The following is a 21,508-nucleotide window of genomic DNA, read 5'->3' as shown; positions in this document are numbered from 1 at the left end:
GACCAGCGACATTGCTTACTGTGGCGTAACAAGGTGATACAGATAAATGTCAGGTAGTCAGGACAACTCACATGAGGCAGAGGTTTGGCAGGACGACAATGCATGGCGCCCACCTCCACCTGTGAGGGCATGAGAGGTAATGGTGTGCTGATAGAAAAGTGACTGTTGAGCAGCGATAAACTCACGTTTCTCTCCAGGTCCAACAACAGTGGCAGCTCCGGGAACTGAGCTGAGATCTGAGGAATACCACCAATACTTTATTGTGAACAGTTCTTGTGGCGGGTCTGGCATAGTAACAAAATATCAAGATGCTTCTGTTGCTTAAAGTAACATTAGCTTCAACTCACTATAGTAAAGTTTTAAGTATACCTTTTATTAAACTGAATAATTTTATATAGATAACTCTGCTCATTGTTTAACAGTCATCGGCTCCATCAGCCGCTTGTATTGTCAGTGATGGTATATTGCTCACCTCTTTTTGTATCTGTGGCACAACGCTCCATTTCCTCCAGTAAAGCGGAAACCCAATGTGTACGAAAGTATTGTAGAGTCGATGCCAGAGACTCATGGGTCTTGGGTAGTCCTCCAAGAAATTAGGGGCGAAGGCTGGGTTGAGAACGTTGCCCAGAACGGAGCTCTGACGTGGTTCCATCCCTGACGTTGAAAGGGTAATGAAGGGAATTTCGTGCAGGAAGGGATATACAGCCTGTAGGAGAGCCAGTTCTGAGCCGCAATACTGAATTTAACCAAAACTTTCACGAAAAATCCAGAATTAAGAACATAAGAAAGAAGGAACACTGCAACAGGTCTACTGGCCCATGCAAAGTAGGTCCATGTCGACCCCCCCGGATTAGCCCAATGACCTACCCACCCCGGATTAGCCCAATGACCCACCCAGTCTGGCCACCTCCACTCAAGGAAGGAGCACGGCACCAGATCCAGCAGCACAAGCTAGTCAGGCCCAACTCACACCCACCCACACCCACTCATGTATTTATCTAACCTATTTTTAAAACTACACAACATTTTAGCCTGAATAAGTGTACTCGGAAGTTTGTTCCGCTCATCCACAACTCTATTACCAAACCAGTGCCTTCCTATATCCTACCTGAATTTGAATTTTTCCTACTTGAAACCATTGCTGCGAGTCCTGTCTTGGCTGGAAATTTTCAGCACGCTATTTACATCCCCTTTATTTATTCCTGTTTTCCATTTATACACCTCGATCATATCTTCCCTAATTCTTCGCCTTACGAGAGAGTGCAGATTCAGGGCCCTCAGTCTATCCTCATATGGAAGATTTCTGATACATGGGATCATCTTTGTCATCCTCCTTTGTACGTTTTCCAGAGCATTTATATCCATTCAGTAATACGGTGACCAGATCTGTGCATGCAGCATAGTCTAAGTGAGGCCTAACCAAGGATATATAGAGTTGAAGAACAACCTGAGGACTTCTGTTATTTATACCTCTAGATATGAAGCCAAGAATTCTGTTAGCTTTATTGCGAACACTCTCACTATCTTAGTGAAACCCATCATACAGAAAGACTACTGCAGATTCACAGTTTTTTCTAATCCCAGTGTTGCTGGGATTACAAAAGTCACTAAAAATGAAGGCATATTATCAAGGAACCATAGTTCCTTGATAATGTTGGTGGTGACAGTGGTGGTGGAGGTGGTGGTTGGTGGAAGTCGGGGTGGTGGTGGTGATTAAGGGGTTGGTGGTGGTGTTTGTTGTTGGTGGTAGTGGTGATAGGTGGTGGTAATGGATGGTGGTAACGGTTGGTGGTGGTGGTGGTTGGTGGTAGTGATGGTGGTGGTGATTGGTGGTGATGGTGGTGGTTGGTGGTGATGTAATTCATCATTAATTAATGTTGTTAATTTCTTATTATGCATAAATTATCAATTAAAATTCATCATGGTTATGTATGCAAACAATAGGTGAAGATATTGTTTTAATTAAGGTGAAAGAAGCCGCACTTGGGGTTCGGCTACGAAAACAATTAAAAAAAATGGAAAATTAATAATGCTTACCAAACATTGGTTCAACCTGTCATATAATAATAATCATAATATTATAAATAGTAATAATCATATATTTATTATTTATATAATGAAAAAATAATAATATTGATTATTACTAATGTAATAAAATCACCTTTCGGCATTATTATAAAAATTCACAGAAATGTTGTAGGCGCCGTGACGTAAAGAAGCATGTCGCTCCGGGCCTCTGTAATGCTGTATAGTCCTTGTGGCTTAGCGCTTCTTTTTGATAATAATAATAATAATAATAATCCGGGCCTCTGTAAAGTGTTATATTTATGCTATTATTGACAATTTTATTATTATAGGTATCACACGTTTTTCGGAATTATATATGAAACACGATACATATCGTAATTTTACACATGCACTCATCAGGCTCATGACGATCATGTGTTCACACATGTACACTCTTTAAATACCAGTCTTTAAATTTAAACGAGCAATAATCGGTTTCTTTAAATAACATTAAAACACGAGTACCTACCTCGTTGAACAAATGATCAATCACAATAACATCAAATTCCTTTCTTCTTTCATAAAGATCTTTCACCACGGGGACTTTATACAACTCCCTAGCAAGAGTTGGCAGAGCAGTTTCAAAGAGTTGGAAGATTCCACTGGGGTTCTTACTGTTCTCAAAAAAGTTAATATCTTCCTCCCTGAAGTATGGGAGGTCGTGAGGAATATCTTCAATGTTAGGATGTTTGGACGACTTCGGTTGGTTGGTCAGCATCACTATCTGAAAATTTTAGTTAAACTGTATGTCAAGGTAAGGCTGAGGGAACTTGACGAAACCCACAACGAAATTTGAATAAAGTTCATCATTTCGGAATATTAAATAGAAAATTTCTTAGGTTTTGTAAGCTTTCTTTCAATTTATTTACCTCACCGTTTACTGTTACTTAAGAAATATTTGTTAAGACATTCTCTTAGTTATACTCTGTATACTCATAACTCAATAAAATTATTCGTGAATTTGTTTATGCTAATTATGAAATAAAAACCTAACATATTATGTATTACCTTGTGTCCACGGTCGGCCAGAGCCTCAGCGAGAGGCATGAAGACATTCCTGTGACTCCTGGTGGAGACTGGGAGGAGCATGAGGATCTTATAGGACCTCTCAGGTGGAGACAACTTCCCCATGATGCTTCCCACTAGCATCACCACCAGTACACACATCGTCGTTGACTTCATCTACAGACAGCATTAATTACACTTTTAACATGTAATACATTTCAGTATTGTGCTCAATGTTGAAACAGTAAGCAGGCAAAGATTTATAAATGTAATAATTAATTCGTTGACAATGAGAGTGACAACGGAGATCAAGTTGATCCGAATGTGGAGTGAGAGAAACTAAGATAGATATTACAGTTTATACATTATTCTAAAATAAAACCTATCACATATCTGTAAATATCTAAATCTATTACAAAGCTATATTCAGAAGGATGACAATATTCATTAAATAATTATTACAGACAGATATAGGTTATATAAATTGTTCATTTAACCAACTTTTACTCAATGCAGAGTGTGGTATTAGATCATGTCAGCAACATAGTTATCCTACGCATTTCTTTGATGTAAGATTAGCTAATATTGGTTAAGGTCAGAAACTTCTCAAATGTATTACATTCGGGTACAGTCAATTCCCGAGCATGAAAGAGAACAACATAAACAGACAAGTTCTCTCAGCCATTCACTGTCTGACCACGGTAGAGTGCGGTTGTGCTCTGCACCTCTCTGCTGTTTTCAGGTGAGCTACCTTGTACCAATATGGTGCTGAGTGTGAGGCGGCGCGTAAACACCATCGGTATAGAGCTGCTTCGTGGGGCAATTTCACCCTCTTCAGCGCAGATGTTACTCCCGACCACCATTAGGGAGACGTATGGTATCCAGGACGATGAGGTGTATGGTGTTGCCATGAATGGGGCATCCAGAAACTTCGTCAAACTGAATTCCACGTCCGTGTACGAGTCTTTGGTGACGAGATTCCAAGACGTGAGTCTTGACGCTACTCCAGCTGTGAAGGTGCGTTTGATCGACGTATCTCGCCACTTTACGTGGGTTAAGAATCGTAATGTCCAATTTGAGGCAGATGAGGCTGACATCAGGGGTGTTTTCGAGGTATATGGGACTGTAGATCTGGCACAACAGGGCAAGTGGATGGCTGGTGCTTACATGAACTGTCTGGAGGGAACCTTTTCCCTGAAGATGACTCTGAGACATCCCATACCGTCTTATATCGTGTTAGAGGACTTCAGGACGCAAGTTATGGTATCGTACGCCGGAAAGAGACGTACGTGCAGGTTGTGTGGGGTGTACGGCCATATGGCGGCAGCGTGAGTTAAGCTGAGGAGGGCACCTGTACAAAATGGTGAAGCACCAGTTACCAGTGTGGTAGCTGTTGTTGAGAGCCCCATGCGAAAGCAAGGGCTTGGGTGCTTGTGGAGTGAAGTGGTAGAGAATCCCATAGAGGAGACTGGCGTGTGTGAGGCAAGCTGTGACATAACAGGAACTGTTACTAAGCAGGAGAAAAGTTCAGAAGTGCAAGCGCAGGAGGAGGTACAGGCTCTTGAGGAAGAGCTTCAGGAAGTGTTGAGGACATTGACGCCACCTGCTGAGGATGTTGTTACTGAGCTAGTGAGAGGCACGGCATTGCCTGTGGAGGAATGTGTTGATAAAAACCATAGCAGTGATGACAGGCCAAGCAGTAAGCGTGAGATGTCGCCGTGTGCTGTCGAACGGGGCGTGGAGGAGGTTGAGGTTCATCGTGAGGGAACCTCAGAAGACAACATGGAAGCGGAGGGCATCACGAGGAAGAGAGTGGAGGTGTCAGACTCAGATGATGTCCTGACGCCGGCGCAGAGGTCTGGGAGGAGGGAAGAGTACTGTCGAGGTAGTCAGGATGTTACAAAAAACGCATTTTCTAATAAGCATAGAGATCTCCAGTGAATACTAGAAAGGACTGCCCTTCTGGCATCGAGCCTGTTACTGGGTTTTTGTAACAAGTAGTTAGTCAGTATCCTGGTCCAATTATCCATTAGAATTCAGTAAGATTCCATAGTGCTTCAGGAATACAACTGGTAGGCTACTAACTAAAGAAATTAAAATTTAATAAGTTTATTAATAATAATAAAATTGTCTAGGCGTATATTATCAATTAAATTAAATTAATCAATTGAATATAATATAGGATACGAGTTCCTACACTTCTCTCGTGTACAGTAGTATTGTGCTGAAGGCACATATTACATCTATATGGCTATTAAGTACCGTCTGGTACATTGTTAGCATTTAATAACATAATACAAATATATACAAGTAAGTTTGTGTGTAAGTGTGTAAGTCCTCTAAGTAGTTCGCTATATCTCAAGACTCGACTAGACTTAACCAGTGACTGACTAAAAGTTCTAACATAAACTAACTTCTTGACAAACCAGGCAATCAGAACAGCTTGCTTGAACAATAAAACTACTGATAAGCCGAGCAGCAATATAACAAGCAACTGTGACACAGAATCAGGAACAGGGAGATAATATAACGACACTAAGCGTGGACCATCTGCAGATCCTCCACAAAAGTCATAAAACTCCCGTACTACTTAATCTAAGTTCAGCATTAGAAAATCCCCGACTGTGACAGTGCACAGATACCAGTACAAATTAGGTCAGAAGCTACAGCTCAGGACCTGAGTTTCTCAGAGTGTCTATGTGACACACAACCTCAGTACAACGTCGAAAATCACTAAGTCTAGGCAATGTTCTGTGAACAGAGTTACACAGAACCAACAACAAGAAAGCAATCGAGACGATCTTCCAACAAGGGCCAGCAAGGGAGAGCTAGAGGCACGTCTTGTTAGGAGAATGTCAAAAAGACAAGAGACAGCGCAGGCCAGGCCGACTACTCCAGGCGAGGGGTGACCACCCCCTGATCACGTGACTCTGTGGACTGCTGCTGCCCAGCAACACAGAGAAGCCGGCAGGGAAATGATTGGTAGACAAGGCCATCAGCTATTTAACATCAAACCACGAGCAGTGAATAATTTGTAAATGTTACATCCTACCTAATAATATAAATAAGTCAAATAATAATATAAAGCAATATATTTACGATTTAGCTATTATCGCAAATATAAGCAATATAAAATTATATGAACAGGTAATATACATTATATACATTGTTACCCATTCAGGGGTTGCAACACAGGATAAGAGGCATCGCAAGAAAGCAGGGGGTTAATGGTGTGAAGCCCTGTGCTGGCTCTGCGGCAGGAGGCCTTGGGATGAATGAAGAGAGGAGGACGGGTTGGAAACTACAAAGAGGCCTTAGGTGTATGACTGTGAATGTAAATGGATTGTGTAATAGTGTGAAGAGGGAATGGTTTCGAATGTTTCTGTGTAAATATAGAGCGGATGTAGTGTTCCTGCAAGAACACAATTTCAAGGAGGGGAGAGAGCTGGAGGTGGCGGGGTTTCAGGTCATGACTCTGCCATCTGTACGTCTGAAAGGTGGTGTGGGTATATTGAACAGGGAGGCGAGCCCGTTTGTGTTGATAAGAAGTGAGAGGGGAGGGAAGGGAGGGTGTTGTGTATGGATGGGTGGTGGATGGGGCAGAGGGTAACCTTTGTAAGTGTGTATGCACCAGCTGAGAACGATGTGAAAGTAAAGCAGGAATTTGTATTTGATGACCTAGTTTTCTTCTTATGTGGTTTACCTGTGGTGGCCATCGTTGGTGGGGACTGGAACTGTGTTATCAGGAGGGCTGATGTGGAACCAAAAGGGGCCGGGCACATGTCGGCAGCCTTACGAGAACTCTTGAGGGATAATCAGTTGAGGGATGCAGTTGGAGGGGGAGTGAGGGAGGCAGAGCACACTTTCGTGAGGAGGGGTTATGTGGCTAGGTTAGATAAGTTGTACATTTCTCAAGGGGTCTTGGTAAAGTTTTTCCACACAATAGAGGTAGCTTATTCGGATCATCGGGCGGTCGTGGCACAGGTGGGATGGGAGTCACTGGCGGGTATCTCTAGTGGTTATTGGAAGTTAAATACGAGTATGTTAGGAGATGAGGAGGGGTTGGAGGGATTTACAACACTGTGGGAGTGGTTAAGTGCAAAGGTACATGGGGTGGAGGATGTGGTAACATGGTGGGATGGTGTGGCTAAAGAACGAATTAGACAATATTACGTGAGAGAAGAGAAACTAATTAATTCTTTAAAATATGGGCTGGTCAACTATTTGGAGGACAGGTTAAGGGGTTGTTATGCGAGGGTTGCGGTGGCGGGTATTTATCCTATGGATGACATACTGACACTTAAGGGGAGGCTGCACGAGCTACAAGATGAAAGGTTCCAAGCGGTGAGTGTAATGGCAGGCGTGGAAGAGGTGTTATGGGGCGATAGGCCTTCGTCGTGTGTATTGCGTAGGCAAAAGCAACGGCAGCAGGCAACAGCTATTCCATGGCTGGAGGTTCTTGAGTCAGTAGGTGGGTATAGGGTTGGTCAGGTTATACACGCCACAGATGGAATGGGAGTGTTTGCAGACGAGTGGTATGGCAAGTATTGGCAAAGGGATGGGGTAGGAGCTGGGGTTTTAAAACAGGTGTGTGAGAATGTGATATGTCTATTGTGAAACAGTGATAGGGAAGCATTGGGTGGGGAAATAACTGAGGGAGAAACATGGAAGGCTTTAAGTGGATAGATAGCATGGATAGAGGCATGGCTTACCAATAGAAAGCAGAGAGTTACCATTAATGGAGTGAAATCTGAATGGGGATTAGTCACTAGTGGTGTTCCACAAGGATCAGTTTTAGGCCCTCTCTTGTTCATAATTTACATCAATGACCTTGGTGAAGGGATTACGAGTGACATGAGTAAGTTTGCTGATGATACAAAGATAGGCCGTATAATTCACTCTGAGGAGGATAGCAATGAACTCCAGGAGGATTTGGACAAATTAATGTCTTGGTCTGAAAAATGGCAGATGAAGTTTAATGTGGATAAGTGTAAGGTACTTGCCCTTGGTAATGAAAATAACCCTCGAAGCTATAATCTAGGTGAAGTAGAGCTTGATCATACAGAATGTGAAAAAGACTTGGGAGTCATGGTAAGCAGAAATCTAAAGCCAAGGCAGCAGTGCCTTAGCATAAGAACATAAGAACGAAGGAACACTGCAGAAGGCCTACTGGCCCATGCGAGGCAGGTCCAAGTCCCTACCGGCTTAAGCCAATGCACCCAACCTAGTCAGGTCAGGTCACATTGACTTAAGGGAGGAACACGGCAACCGACCTGTTAGCACAAGCTATCAGGTCTAACTCACACCCACCCACATCTACTCATGTATTTATCCAACCTATTTTTAAAGCTACACAACGTTCTGGCCTCTATAACGGTACTTGGGAGTTTGTTCCACTCATCCACAACTCTATTACCAAACCAGTACTTTCCTATATCCCTCCTGAATCTGAATTTTTCCAACTTAAAACCATTGCTGCGAGTCCTGTCTAGGCTAGATATTTTCAGCACACTATTTACATCCCCTTTATTTATTCCTGTCTTCCACTTATAAACCTCAATCATATCCCCCCTAATTCTACGTCTTTCTAGAGAGTGCAGTTTCAGGGCCCTTAGTCTATCCTCATAGGGAAGGTTTCTGATACATGGGATCATCTTTGTCATCCTCCTTTGTACATTTTCCAGAGAATTTATATCCATTCTGTAATACGGTGACCAAAACTGTGCAGCATAATCTAAATGAGGCCTAACCAAGGATGTATAGAGTTGAAGAACAACCTGAGGACTCCTATTATTTATGCTTCTTGATATGAAGCCAAGGATTCTATTAGCTTTATTGCGAACACTTATGCACTGTTGTCTTGGTTTCAGATTACTGCTAACCAGAACTCCTAAATCTTTTTCGCAATCCGTAATATTAAGATCTACATTATTTAGTTTATATGTGGCATGGTTATTGTCCTGTCCAACATTTAGAACTTTGCATTTGTCTATATTAAACTGCATCTGCCACTTCTCCGACCACTGCATCAGTCTATTCAAATCTTCCTGGAGTGCTCGAATGTCCTCGTCAGAATGAATTCGACGGCCTATTTTGGTGTCATCGGCAAACTTGCCGATGTCGCTCTTTATGCCCTCATCTATGTCGTTTATGTAGATTGTGAACAGCAGGGGGCCCAACACTGACCCCTGTGGAACACCGCTCGTGACGCTTCCCCACTCTGATTTCTCCCCATTTATGCAAACTCTCTGCTGCCTATTTGTCAACCATGCCTCTATCCAGGAAAAAATTTCTCCTCCTATTCCATGTGCTTTAATTTTCCTCAATAGTCTCTGATGTGGGACCCTGTCAAAAGCCTTACTGAAGTCCATATACACAATATCATATTCATTACCATGATCTACCTCCTCAAATACCTTAGTGAAAAAAGTTAATAAATTCGTAAGGCAGGAACGCCCCTTTGTAAAACCATGCTGAGATTCGTTGATTAATTTATGCTTTTCAAGGTGGCTACGAACTGCCTCGGCAATTATTGATTCCATAAATTTTCCCACTATGGAGGTTAGGCTTATTGGTCTATAGTTCGAAGCTAAGGACCTGTCACCTGTTTTGAAAATAGGTATCACATTTGCCATTTTCCACTTATCTGGCACCATGCCAGTTTGTAGTGATATGTTGAAAAGATTAGCCAAAGGTGTGCTAAGCTCCTCTTTACATTCCTTTAATAAGAACAGGACGATAATAAACTGTGCACTATTAGGGTCACAAGTGACATGGTCCTTAGGCAAATAGATAAATTAAAACCTAACAAATCCCCAGGCCCTGACTGGACAAATATATGAGTGGGAGGGGCTGGGTTTGATTGGTGTCATTGGGTACGGGAGTTATTTCTTGGGAAGCTTTAGGTAGTAGTCGTTTTGATAAGGACCTGCCTCGCATGGGCCAGTAGGCCTTCTGCAGTGTTCCTCCATTCTTATGTTCTTAAATGCATAGGGGTAAAGCTCCGGGAATCGATGGACTCCTGGTAGAGTTTTATCTACATTGGGAGCTAATGAGGAGTTTTTTGGTTAGGTTATTAAATTTAATGAAGGAGAGGGGAGAGTTGGGAGAGAAGCAGGCAACAGCTGTAGAAGTATTGGTATCGAAGGGTAAGGGGTAACATACACTTATGGACTACCGGGCAATATCATTGTTATGCACAGATTATAAGTTGTTTGCCAAAATTTTGGGGAATCAGTTTAAATGCATAGTTGATAGAGTAGTATCGAGAACTCAGTTTGGGTTACCAGGGAGGTCTATGGTGGAGGAACATGGGTTTCTAAGGGATTTCGTGGAAGCAAAAGGGGATGGAAGGGGGGTTTGGTGGCTTTAGACTGGCAGGGTGCATATGATAGAGTGGAACGAGAAGCATTGAGAGCCATCCTCAGGGGACAGGGGTTTGCGGAAGAAATAGTGGGATGGGTACATGCTTTGTTTCACGGTGCAATGGTGAGGGTACAGATTAATGGGAGATTGGGTGGGAAGATTGTAATGGAAAGGGGACTTCGACAGGGGTGCCCTATGTCACAACTTTTATTTGCATGCATACAGGACCCCTTTTATAGGATGATGGAGAAGTGTATGTACAAAAGGGAGTGGGTTAAGGGAGTAGAGTTGAGAGGGTTTGACCAGTCTTAATAGGGTATGTAGATGACACTACTATTCTGGTTAGGGAGGGGATGTCAATGGATACCTTGGATAGGGTAGTACAATTGTTCTCGGATGCAACTGGTATGAGAGTGAATTCAGAAAATCCCATGGTCATGGGGTTAGGAGCTTGGGCTGGGAGGGTTGAGTGGGGTAGTTCAGTGGTGGGGAGGCGGGTGAATTTATTAAAAATTTGTGGTCTTATCTATGCAGATAATCTGGATGTAGCACGCATGGAAATCTCGATTAGGTTGGTGGATAGGATTCAGGGGCGATTGGGTGCATTAAGCCCTTATCATTTGACCCTTGTACAGCTGGCCATTGTCATTAATGTCTTATTGTATAGTAAGGTATGGCACGTGGCAGCTTTGTTCCTATTAACACTGACGGCGATAGCGGACATACTTAGGAGGGTTTTTAAATTCTTGTGGGACTCGGAATGTGATTGGCTTAAAAGGGACGTGGTAATGTTACCTGTGCGGCAGGGGTGGTTGGGTTTGCTGGACTTAAAGAGGAGGGTCAAATGTATCTGTATTAAAAGGGAGGTTGTGAAGGAAGGTGTGTGTGGGGGAGGTCTGGTCAGGATCCATGAAAGATTGAAACGAATGTATTCAGGAGTGGAGTTGCGGGAGTGTGAAACTGCTTTGAGGGCAATGGCGTGGGTTCGAGATCCGGGGAAGGTCAAAATATGTGCAATGTGTCGATTGTTGGTGGGGAGGGTTGTGGCGCCTGTAGAGGGAATTTTCCCAATGTATACATGGGGAAGTATGTGGAATAGGCTAAATAGAATGAGGTTACAACCACGAGCACGTGACTTAATATATCGTTTTCTGCATGGGATTTTGCCGTCGGGTACGGTTCTGAGGGATAGACGTGCGGTTGAGGGGGGTGTGTGTGGAATATGTGAAGGTGAGGAGTCGGCGTTTCATGTCGTATATTTTTGTGAGGGGATGGGTAGCGTAAGGGGTTGGTTGGGTAGGGTACTCCGTAAGATTGGGGGTAAAGGGATTTCTGTTCTGAGAGCTTTAAGTCTTGACGTTGGGGGATTGGATGAGAGTATCACTAGGGCTGTGGGGTAGATTATGGTAGATTATATATACATAACGTGGGGAATGAGGAGGAAAGGGGTTAGTGAGGTGAAGAGGCGGGTTTTAGCGGTTATGTTTTATAAAACGTTGTGCCGTAACAGGGAAATTTATGGGAGAAGGTGGAAGCTGGCTTTCTTAGAGGGATATAGAGAACCTACGTTAGAGGTTTTATTAGATTTGTAAATCAGGTGGGAGGAGCAGGGTAGGGATGGTAAATGCTACTGTAGGATGGGATGTCAGGGGTAGAAACAGGGTCGCCTCCTTTGGGTTGGACAGTTGCAAAGAATGTGCACGACTTTAGTGTAGAGAGAGAGTTGGAATAATGTAACGTGCGAATGTGTATGAACCTGTGCGTATGGGATGTGTAACGGCACATACACAGTTGTGGCTGTCTGCTCCTGCGTGCGCCTTAGATACGCTGATGTGATTAAGGATTGGTTGAACTTCATTGTGGCAATGTTCCTGGACTTGTTATTAAGCACTAGAAGTGTATCTTAACCTGGTTGAAGTGTCAATGTGTAAGACTTGGTCATGTTTCCCTTATGTTAATATTTGTTATTAAATGTACTATGTCTTTGGTGCTACTGTTTCACCAATACTTATATAATTACCACTTATGTTTATTCATATATGTCAAGTTAGGATGTAAGCCAAGTTGGTGATAACGGTCATATTATTTCGGGTGAGGAGGGGTAATTAATGTGTAATAAGTTTAAGTCATTAACGGTAATACCAACTTTATTGGTAGTTTTATACATGTGTTTTGAAATGTAATATTCACACTGTGTTAGTCTTATTTAAGGTATTGTGATATTTTAGTATAAATTATCATCGCTTGTACTATAGCAATGTTTTTATATTATGTGGTAATGTTAGGGTTTAACTGGTAAATAAACATGTACATAGGTAGCCTTTGACCTCTGTTGAACTTCATTGTTAAAATATTTTATGTGATATTAATCTTTTGCAATGTATTTATTCGACTTGGTTGAGGTGTCACTCTGTTTAGGTATGTCATGTCTTCTAATGTGTCGATAATACGTTATTCGTTATTCCAGTGGCTGGCTGGATGGCGAAACGTCTACGATAGGGATGCCTGGGTGTTGCGCATGTGTTTTAATTTCATCTTGTCGGTATTATATACCATTCTTGTACTACTACTACTACTACCACCAGCACCTCTTCCTGCCTATATATAGCCGTCCTGCTCCACTTCTGGTTAGTGTGACTTTGTAAATGGTCCAAGTCGGACCGAAGCGCCATCGTAAGCTTCTCTCTTTTATGTGCGGGTTATTTGTGTATCGTTCCAGTCACGGTATTGTGCCTTTTTTTGTTATTATTGGTGTTCCTGTATCACCAATGCTTGTAAGACTTATTAAATATATTTCTTGCCTAATGATAATTCAGGATGTTTCTTTTGGTGTGCGTGTGGGGGGGGGGAAGTCACTATCGGTAATAATACTTTTGTATGATAATGGATGTCGAATGGTGCTTGTGAGAGTGTAATACCACTGTAATGTATGGTGTGGTTATTATGTGTTAGGGTCATTTGGGGATTCTTGTGTATTAATCAATTTTTGCGTACATTTTTAATATATTCATACCACCTTGTATTGCACAGTGTGCCATTAGCCCTTTCATTTAGATCTCTAGCTGCCCAATGCAGGGTTTGTGTGTCAGTCACTATCGGTAATAATACTTTTGTATGATAATGGATGTCGAATGGTGCGTGTGAGAGTGTAATACCATTGTAATGTATGGTGTGGTTATTACGTGTTAGGGTCATTTTGGATTCTTGTGTATTAATCTGTTTCCGTGTACCTTTTTAATATATTTATACCACCTTGTATTGCACAGTGTGCCATTAGCCCTTTCATTTAGATCTCTAGCTGCCCAATGCAGGGTTTGTGTGTCAGTCACTATCGGTAATAATACTTTTGTATGATAATGGATGTCGAATGGTGCGTGTGAGAGTGTAATACCACTGTAATGTGTGGTGTGGTTATTACGTGTTAGGGTCATTTTGGATTCTTGTGTATTAATCTGTTTCCGTGTACCTTTTTAATATATTTATACCACCTTGTATTGCACAGTGGTTCATGTACCCACATTGGTTATACTAAACTAGATATAAGATTGGAAGATGGAAGTTGATTACCTTCAAAAAGCATTCCAATCTTGCAAATTTACTTATTTTATATTACGTTCTAAAATCTGCTTGCTCCCCGGAAACATCGGAGGCTATTCTTAAACAACCCAAAATGTGTAATAGGTAAATTGGTAATATGACATGCTAAATGGGATGAATTTTGTAATAAGCATTGTACATGTGTCCTGTCCTTGTGTCCTGTGGCTTCTTGTGACACATTATGATAAGCTTATCTAATCTTGGTAATTTAAAATGTCAGGCTGTTTAGTTGTTCATTCGAGTTGGTTTCAAAATAATTGTGGTGTCATGCCGAATTTGCCGAATAAGACAGATCCATTAATTTAAACATTTACAAAAAAAAAAAAACCTTGATTACATATTTTCTCATTAAAAACGTATAACAAATATTTGGAACCAAATCTAACTTAGAAACATCACCTAACTCAATAAATTTTCTTTTCTAAATTTTGTTCAATTTATTTAAAATTACTTAAAATTAATGATATATATATATTTGTTCATTATGTTCAGACTGACTTAGGCAGAGTTATTGAAAAAAAAATATTCAGCAGAATAAGGTAAGTGAATATTCCTAAATGAGTTAATTTTTCATCTATCAGACATCATCAGTAGACAATCGTGCATAATTAAAGCAATGATACATATGAAAAATTAATTTTATAATTGTTTCATGCAGATTCTGTTTCATTGTAAGTCATAATAACTCTTTATAAGCGTAAGAGACGGTATCCATAAAAATCTGATTTTTAAAGGATGCATTTTGTGCAATGCAAACTGTTTCAGAAATGAAAAATCGTAAGTAAAATCTTTTGAATGAATCCCGGTGTAATTATAATCTAGCTGTGGAAAATTTTGAATTTTCCCAAACTCAGCATGAGTAAATTTGAATAATAAAATAATTGTGTAATAAGATGATGTTGATTTGACCCTTCAAGAAATTTTGTGTGAAGGAGAGTGTGCAGCAGCTGCAGAGTGTTACAGGGAGAGAGACACAATTTGTAATTTGCGAACACTAGTTGCCGTGGAAAATTCAGCAAATAATCCGGCGTTTTCGAGGCCAAATTGGGATGTTCGTGCTTGAATTTGTAATATGAAGCTGTGTTAATGTCCCCTTCTGAAGAATTGGGATAGGAAATTTGCACAACTTCAAGAATTATGTGTGGATGGTGAAAGATAAGGACTACACCATCACTCACACAGGGAAGTGTGCCATTAGCCCTTTCATTTAGATCTCTAGCTGCCCAATGCAGGGTTTGTGTGTCAGGCAGGTGTTGGTGGTGTGAGCGGACAGGCTGCGCAGTAGCTCCTGATTCGTCTAGTCTCTGCGCAGTTTTCACCAGTCTACTCACAATGGCAGAAGGAGGACGCAGGCGCGTCAACACTGTCTGCCTTGATTTAGTGACTGGCTCATTTAATAGTCAGAATACTCATATTCTGCTGACGGCGATCCTGAGAGATACGTATGGAATTGCCAATGAAGACCTTTACGGTGTAGCATTAAATGGCAATACGAGGTTATTCGTCAAATTCAGACAAGGCTGCACCTATGAGAATATGGTTGCTAAATACCAGGATGTGATAAAGACCGTTAACCCTGGTGTTACCGTCCGCCTTCGAGATGTCTCCCGTGTTTACACATGGGTGAAGGTGCGCAACGTACCCTTTGAAGCGGACGAAAGCGATTTAAGGAACGTTTTTGACCGTTACGGCACCGTGCATCTGGCGGCGTTGGGACACTGGCGTGACGGCCCCCTTGTTGGCATGCCGGAAGGGTCGTTTTCTTTGAAAATGTCCCTTAAGCACCCGATACCGTCGTATGTGGTAATGGAGGACTTCAGAACGCAAGTGTATGTGACATATTCAGGTCAAAGGCGCACGTGTAGACTCTGTGGGGTGTATGACCACATTGCAGCACAATGTCCGACGAGGCGTGGAAGACCAGAGGTCGCGACAAGGACGGAGGTGACAGCAGCACTGCAGTTATACGCTGGGGCTACACAGCGTGGGAAACTGTGGAGTGAGGAGGTAGAGGGGGAGACAGAGGAGTCACCTGCCTGCGTAACTCTACCGGGTGTGGAGGAGGACGTAGGTGTGGTGTCGGGGACGCTGGAGGATGCATACGCACCCTCCCAGGATGACATGGAGGCTTCCATTCGAGAGGCTTTAAACGTTTTGTTGGAAGCTTCAACAGCTGATGGACTCCAGGGTGGGCTGGAGGATGTCCGTGTACAAGAGGGAGAGGGAGGTGTCACAAAGCCGACTGTAGAACACCAGGTTGTGACTGTGGAGGAACACAGGGATGATAGATCCGAAGTTGACATGATCATCGATCGTGGCTGTCGCAAAAGGGCTGCGGTGACGACAGATAGTGACGACGTGCTAACTCCCGGATAAAGATCGGGGAAAAAGACATGGCACGATGAGACCCGTAGAGGAGCGGGCAGATCCAAAAATATTCAGCAAGATAGAGAGGAAGGCATAGGAGGTCGTGGGGGAAGAAGTGGAGAGAATCGCAAAGGTGTTAAGAGTGTTAGGATATCTAAGGGTAAACCATCAATGAAACCTTCAGGTGTATTACTCTAAATGTTAATGGTTTGAAATCAGACAACAAGCGTAACTGTCTGGTGGCGTTTTTGAGGAAACATGTTCCTGACGTTGTGTTTTTACAGGAACACAATCACAAATCTCCCGGGGAATTGATAATTCCTGAATATGTAGTGTACATGGGCTGTTCTAGCAGATTGAAAGGAGGTGTGGCAGTGTTAATAAAAGAGGCCAGCCCGTTTTCTTTACACACCTGTGAGGTTGGGGAGGAGGGGAGGGTGGTGCGGGTGGTTGGGGCATGGGGTGGGGTGCAGGTGGGATTCATCGGCGTCTATGGACCAGCGGAAAGTGATATGCGAATAAAAAACGTTTTTTTTAGGGATGTTTTGGTGTATCATTTAAGGTCGCTGCCAGCCGTCACGATCATTGGGGGAGATTGGAATTGTCTTGATCGCCGCAAGGATGTCGAACCTAGGGGAAGGTTTTTTTTTCGGGTTTTTTAGGGGACTTACTGCGGGGTGTGAATGTCTTTGATGTGGGGTGGGGATGAGGTAGGGAGGAGTGTGCATACGTTTATTAGGAGGGAGTATGCAGCACGATTGGACCGCATATATGTTTCTAGGGGAATCATGGTTCGAACCGTTTGTGCTCTAAATGTGAGTTTCTCTGACCATAGAGGAGTCATGGTGGACGTGGATTGGGAGGGATTACCGAGGCGGTACAGGGGTTTCTGGAAAATGAATGTTGGGTTAATGCGTAAAAGGAGCGTGAGGGAATCTTTTGCGAGTGTATGGAAGGAATGGTGGGATAACCGTAGGGTAGGGAGTGATATTATTGAGTGGTGGGACACGATTGGCAAGAGGAAGGTGAGAGACTTCTATCAGAGGAGTGGGGTAGAGGAACGAAAAATGCAACGTGGAACTTTGTCTTATCTGGAAAACCAACTGCAGGACTGTTATGTGAATGGTACGGGGGTGTACCCGGTGGCGGAAATTGAAAACTTAAAGCGCATGATAGGGGATATCCATAATCGTAATTTTGATGCGGCGCGGATAGCGAGTGGCATACAGGAGGTATTATGGGGAGATCGCCCTTCGGCGGTTGTCCTGCGGGAGCAGGGCAAACGCCGAAGGGCGACAGAATTAATGGGATTGGAAGTGCACGAGCAAATGGGGGCGTATAGCAGGGGACAGTACATTACGACAACTGAGGGAATGAGTTGCTATGTGGATAAATGGTACGAATCGCAATATGAGAATGTGGGGATCTCTAAGGAGGTGCTAGAAAAAATGGGTGAATGGGTATGTTGTGATTTAGAGAATAAGGATCGAATGAATTTGAATGGAAGCATAAGTGAGGAGGAGGTTAGGCTAGCGGTAGAGAGTATGAGTGCTGGGAAATCACCGGGGATCGATGGTATCCCTTGTGATTTCTATAAGGAAAACTGGGAATGCCTACGCGACTTTCTAGTGGTATTATTTAACGAAATGAAAACAAGCGGAAGACTCGGGGAACAACAAAGAACAGGCGTTGTGGTTATGATTCCAAAAAAGGCTACGGGGAACTGTGTCCAAAATTATAGGTCGATAACATTAATGTGTGGTGATTATAAAATATTTGCGAAAATGTTAGGTAATAGAATTAAAAGGGTATTAGAGAAGGTTTTGGATGAAGGGCAATATGGGGTACCCGGAAGATCAATGTGTGTGGGGCAAGGTATTATACGCAGGTTCATTGACGAAAGCGGGAAGGGTAATGCAGGGGGAATACTGGCTTTGGACTGGCATGCGGCATACGATTGTGTGGAGCGTGAGGCTTTATGGAAGTTCATGCAGTGGAAAGGATTCGGGAAGGAAATAGTAAGTTGGACGATGGCTTTGTATGAGCAGGCTATGTTTAGGGTACAGATAAATGGCAGGTTAGGGAATTTAATTGGAATGAAACGTGGTTTGAGGCAGGGGTGTCCTGTATCGCAGATTCTTTTTGCGTTACTTCAGGACCCTTTTTTCAGAGCTGTACGGGAGAGTGTGAATGAGGGTGAAATGCGAGGAAGGGTGGGGATAAAAGCGGGAATCGTAGGCTATGTGGATGACACCACGATTTTATATAGGGGATCACGGGATTTACGAAAAGTAGGTGAATTGGTAAAACTTTTTGGGAGAGCAACGGGGATGATGGTCAATAAGGATAAGTCAATGCTTATGCACGTGGGAGATAGCATTAGTGGGGACATAGGTCAGGAGGAGGGTTGGCCTTTAGTAAATCACATCAAGGTATGTGGAATTGTTCATATGAGAAACATTCAGGAAGCGAGGAAGGTTAATTCGAGTGAGGTTGTGGATAGGGTGTTAGGTCGATTGGCGGGGTTGCGTGCAGGAGGCTTAACTTTGCATCAGCGTGTAATTGTAGCGAATGTGCTTTTGTTTGGTAAGTTGTGGCATGTGGTAAGTATGTATCCGTTAGTTGCGTGTGATGAGAAACGTTTATTGAAGCGTGTATTTAGATATATATGGGGTTCAGGTTGTGATTGGTTAGCGAGAGATGTTGTGTATTTACCGACTAGTCGGGGTGGACTGGGGTTAATGAATCTGCACATGAGAATATTAGGTATGTACGTTAAACATAGTTATTTGCGTGAGGGTCGGAGGGTTGGTACAGGTTTGAATTGGATTCGAGGGGATTTGGTACGATGGATGAATGGTGGGGATGTTACGAGATGCGAGAACATGCTGAGGGTTTTAATTTATGCAAGGGATCCAAGTCGAATCAAGATTAGAAAACTGGCAAGGGTGGGAGAGAGGGAGGGGGTGGCTAGCGTAGAGGGTATATATCCAATGTATGCATGGCGTGATATTTGGGGTCGCTTGAAGGAGTTACGATTGAGGGCCGGGGTACGGGAGGTCATGTATAAATTCCTTCACAATATATTGCCTTCCGGGGAGGTGTTAGCGAATAGACGTGTGCAAGTGGGTAAGGAGCGTTGTGTGTGTGGGGATATTGACACGGCTTTCCACGCAGTGTATTTTTGTGAGAGATTGGAAGCGGTAAGAGTGTGGTTTAGCAGAGTTATACAGATGGTGGGAGGTGAGGGAATTAGTGTCTTAAGAGCGTTAAGTCTAGATGTGGGGGGGGGGGGGGGGTAGGGTTGCCGGTACAAAGGGCGATTGGATATCTAGTCACTGACTTTGTATATACTTCATGGGCCTGCAGACACGTATCAGCAAGAGAGAGGATCAGGGCGCTGGCAGCGATTTTTTATGGTACACAGCAGAGGAATAGAGAGATTGCTGGGGGTAGATGGCTTTCGACTTTTTCGGTGGGATATTGTAATTTCCATGTACGTGATTTATGGGCATTAGTACCATAGAGGGTAGACGTGGCTGGCCTTTTCGTGTGTGAGCGAGAGTGACGGTTGGATTCGAAATGGTGAGGAATAATGATGAAACATTGGGAAGGGGCAGTCATGTAAGGTCTAGAAGGTATAAACGAGAACGAATCGGGGCTTTGGAAAAAAAAAATTATGTTATATTGTTTGCCAAGTGAATACATCGAATAAAATGTACGTTAACCTTTTATAATACACATCATTTGTGTAGCAGAATCGACACATGCTATAGTAATATTGTCGTCAGTATGATGACGCCTTAAGGTTAGATTTTGAAACTATAGAGGTTTGAGCAATCCCTGGCATACGTCGGCGACCCTCGTCGCTATTAGTTATACACTGATGTACCTTAGGGTCGACATTTAAGATAACTGTATTGTTATTGTGATACTGATAATGGATAAATGTCGAACACCGACGCATGAGATAATCTCAAGCAATGGCCTGTCGTGTATTGCTAATAGGTGAACGTGACGGTCATATGTGTATATATCCTGTTAATGCTTGGCTTAGCTCAAGCATATTCAAAAAAGTATGTACTTGATGTATGGTTCTTTAAAAGGTATCAGCCTTCACATGGCTTATATAATCTGGGATATATGTATATGAACCTACTATCACAATCTTTAATTATTACGTGTTTTGTATTTTTTTTCTACGTTAATGTTACTCAGTGCCAGATTTAGGCTTGTTATATAACTTCTCATGATGTATTTTTGTGCTTCAAATAGGGAAATAAGGTTTTAATGTACTGTAACTAGATCGTTTTGATACCTTACGATAGGATTTTGTTATTTGTAGGGATTGTACTTGTATACATAATGTTAAATCTTTTACTTGCGGATGTGTCTTGCCCAGTGTTTAGGTGGGGTTTCATTGTGAAATGCCCTAATGTAATGTTTATTATAGGCTTTGTTTTGCCTAACGTTTTAGGTTCTGTATTTTTAAAATGTGTAGGTTGTGTGATATTTACAGTGCAACTTGTGCAAAGGGTTCTTATTTAACAGAGCAGTGGGGGTTGGTGTGAGCGCTGACATAAATTGTAAGCTTTGTTTGTGTTAATGGTTTTGTTACGTGCTGGAGCTCTCGCTATTTTATTCTGTTCGGAGGTTCCAGCACTTTGCGGGACGTATTATGGTGGTATGTCTTGGCAATTTTATTGAAGGCTTAGGTTTGCCTTTTGTTTCATTATTGTAATGTATAATGTTTTTATGCCTATGTTTATCATATCTTGTGTGTGCTTTGTACAAGGGGGTTTTATTGTACAGTGTAACAGGAGTGTATTGTAGGTTTAGATTCTGTTAGTGTATTTTCTGAGCAGGTATTGTCATGCTCTCTTCATTGTTAGGTGATGGTTTACCCTTTAATACGATATGATTGTAACACTTAGGGTCGGATGGGGGTTGACACTAGATCATTGTATTCGCAAGTGGCTAATTATTGTGTTCTTTTATTTATTTATATCTGAAGTGGAAAGCCGGGGTACAGGCCTATGGAGTGAGGAGGTCGACAGGGCAGAGGTGGTTTTGGAGACGTGTGTTACACTACCAGTGGAAACGGGGG

At 42.5% G+C, this 21,508-nt stretch overlaps 1 protein-coding gene across 8 annotated transcripts in view; it reads right to left on the bottom strand.

The window, feature by feature from the left end:
• Nucleotides 1-21,508, bottom strand: part of LOC128703110 (UDP-glycosyltransferase UGT5) — a 442,390-nt gene that overhangs the window by 38,743 nt on the left and 382,139 nt on the right. For all 8 annotated transcript variants that reach the window (XM_070103478.1, XM_070103477.1, XM_070103481.1 and 5 more), the window contains exons 2-5: nt 3,076-3,249; nt 2,537-2,791; nt 473-706; nt 72-236 (exon numbers count right to left, since the gene is read on the bottom strand). In XM_070103478.1, the coding sequence (XP_069959579.1) occupies nt 72-236; nt 473-706; nt 2,537-2,791; nt 3,076-3,249 (828 nt within the window). The remainder of the gene's footprint in view (nt 1-71; nt 237-472; nt 707-2,536; nt 2,792-3,075; nt 3,250-21,508) is intronic.

This window comes from Cherax quadricarinatus, chromosome 85 (genome assembly GCF_038502225.1).
Source record: "Cherax quadricarinatus isolate ZL_2023a chromosome 85, ASM3850222v1, whole genome shotgun sequence".
In the NCBI taxonomy this organism is placed as follows: domain Eukaryota; kingdom Metazoa; phylum Arthropoda; class Malacostraca; order Decapoda; family Parastacidae; genus Cherax; species Cherax quadricarinatus.
This window is presented reverse-complemented; position numbering and strand designations above follow the sequence as displayed.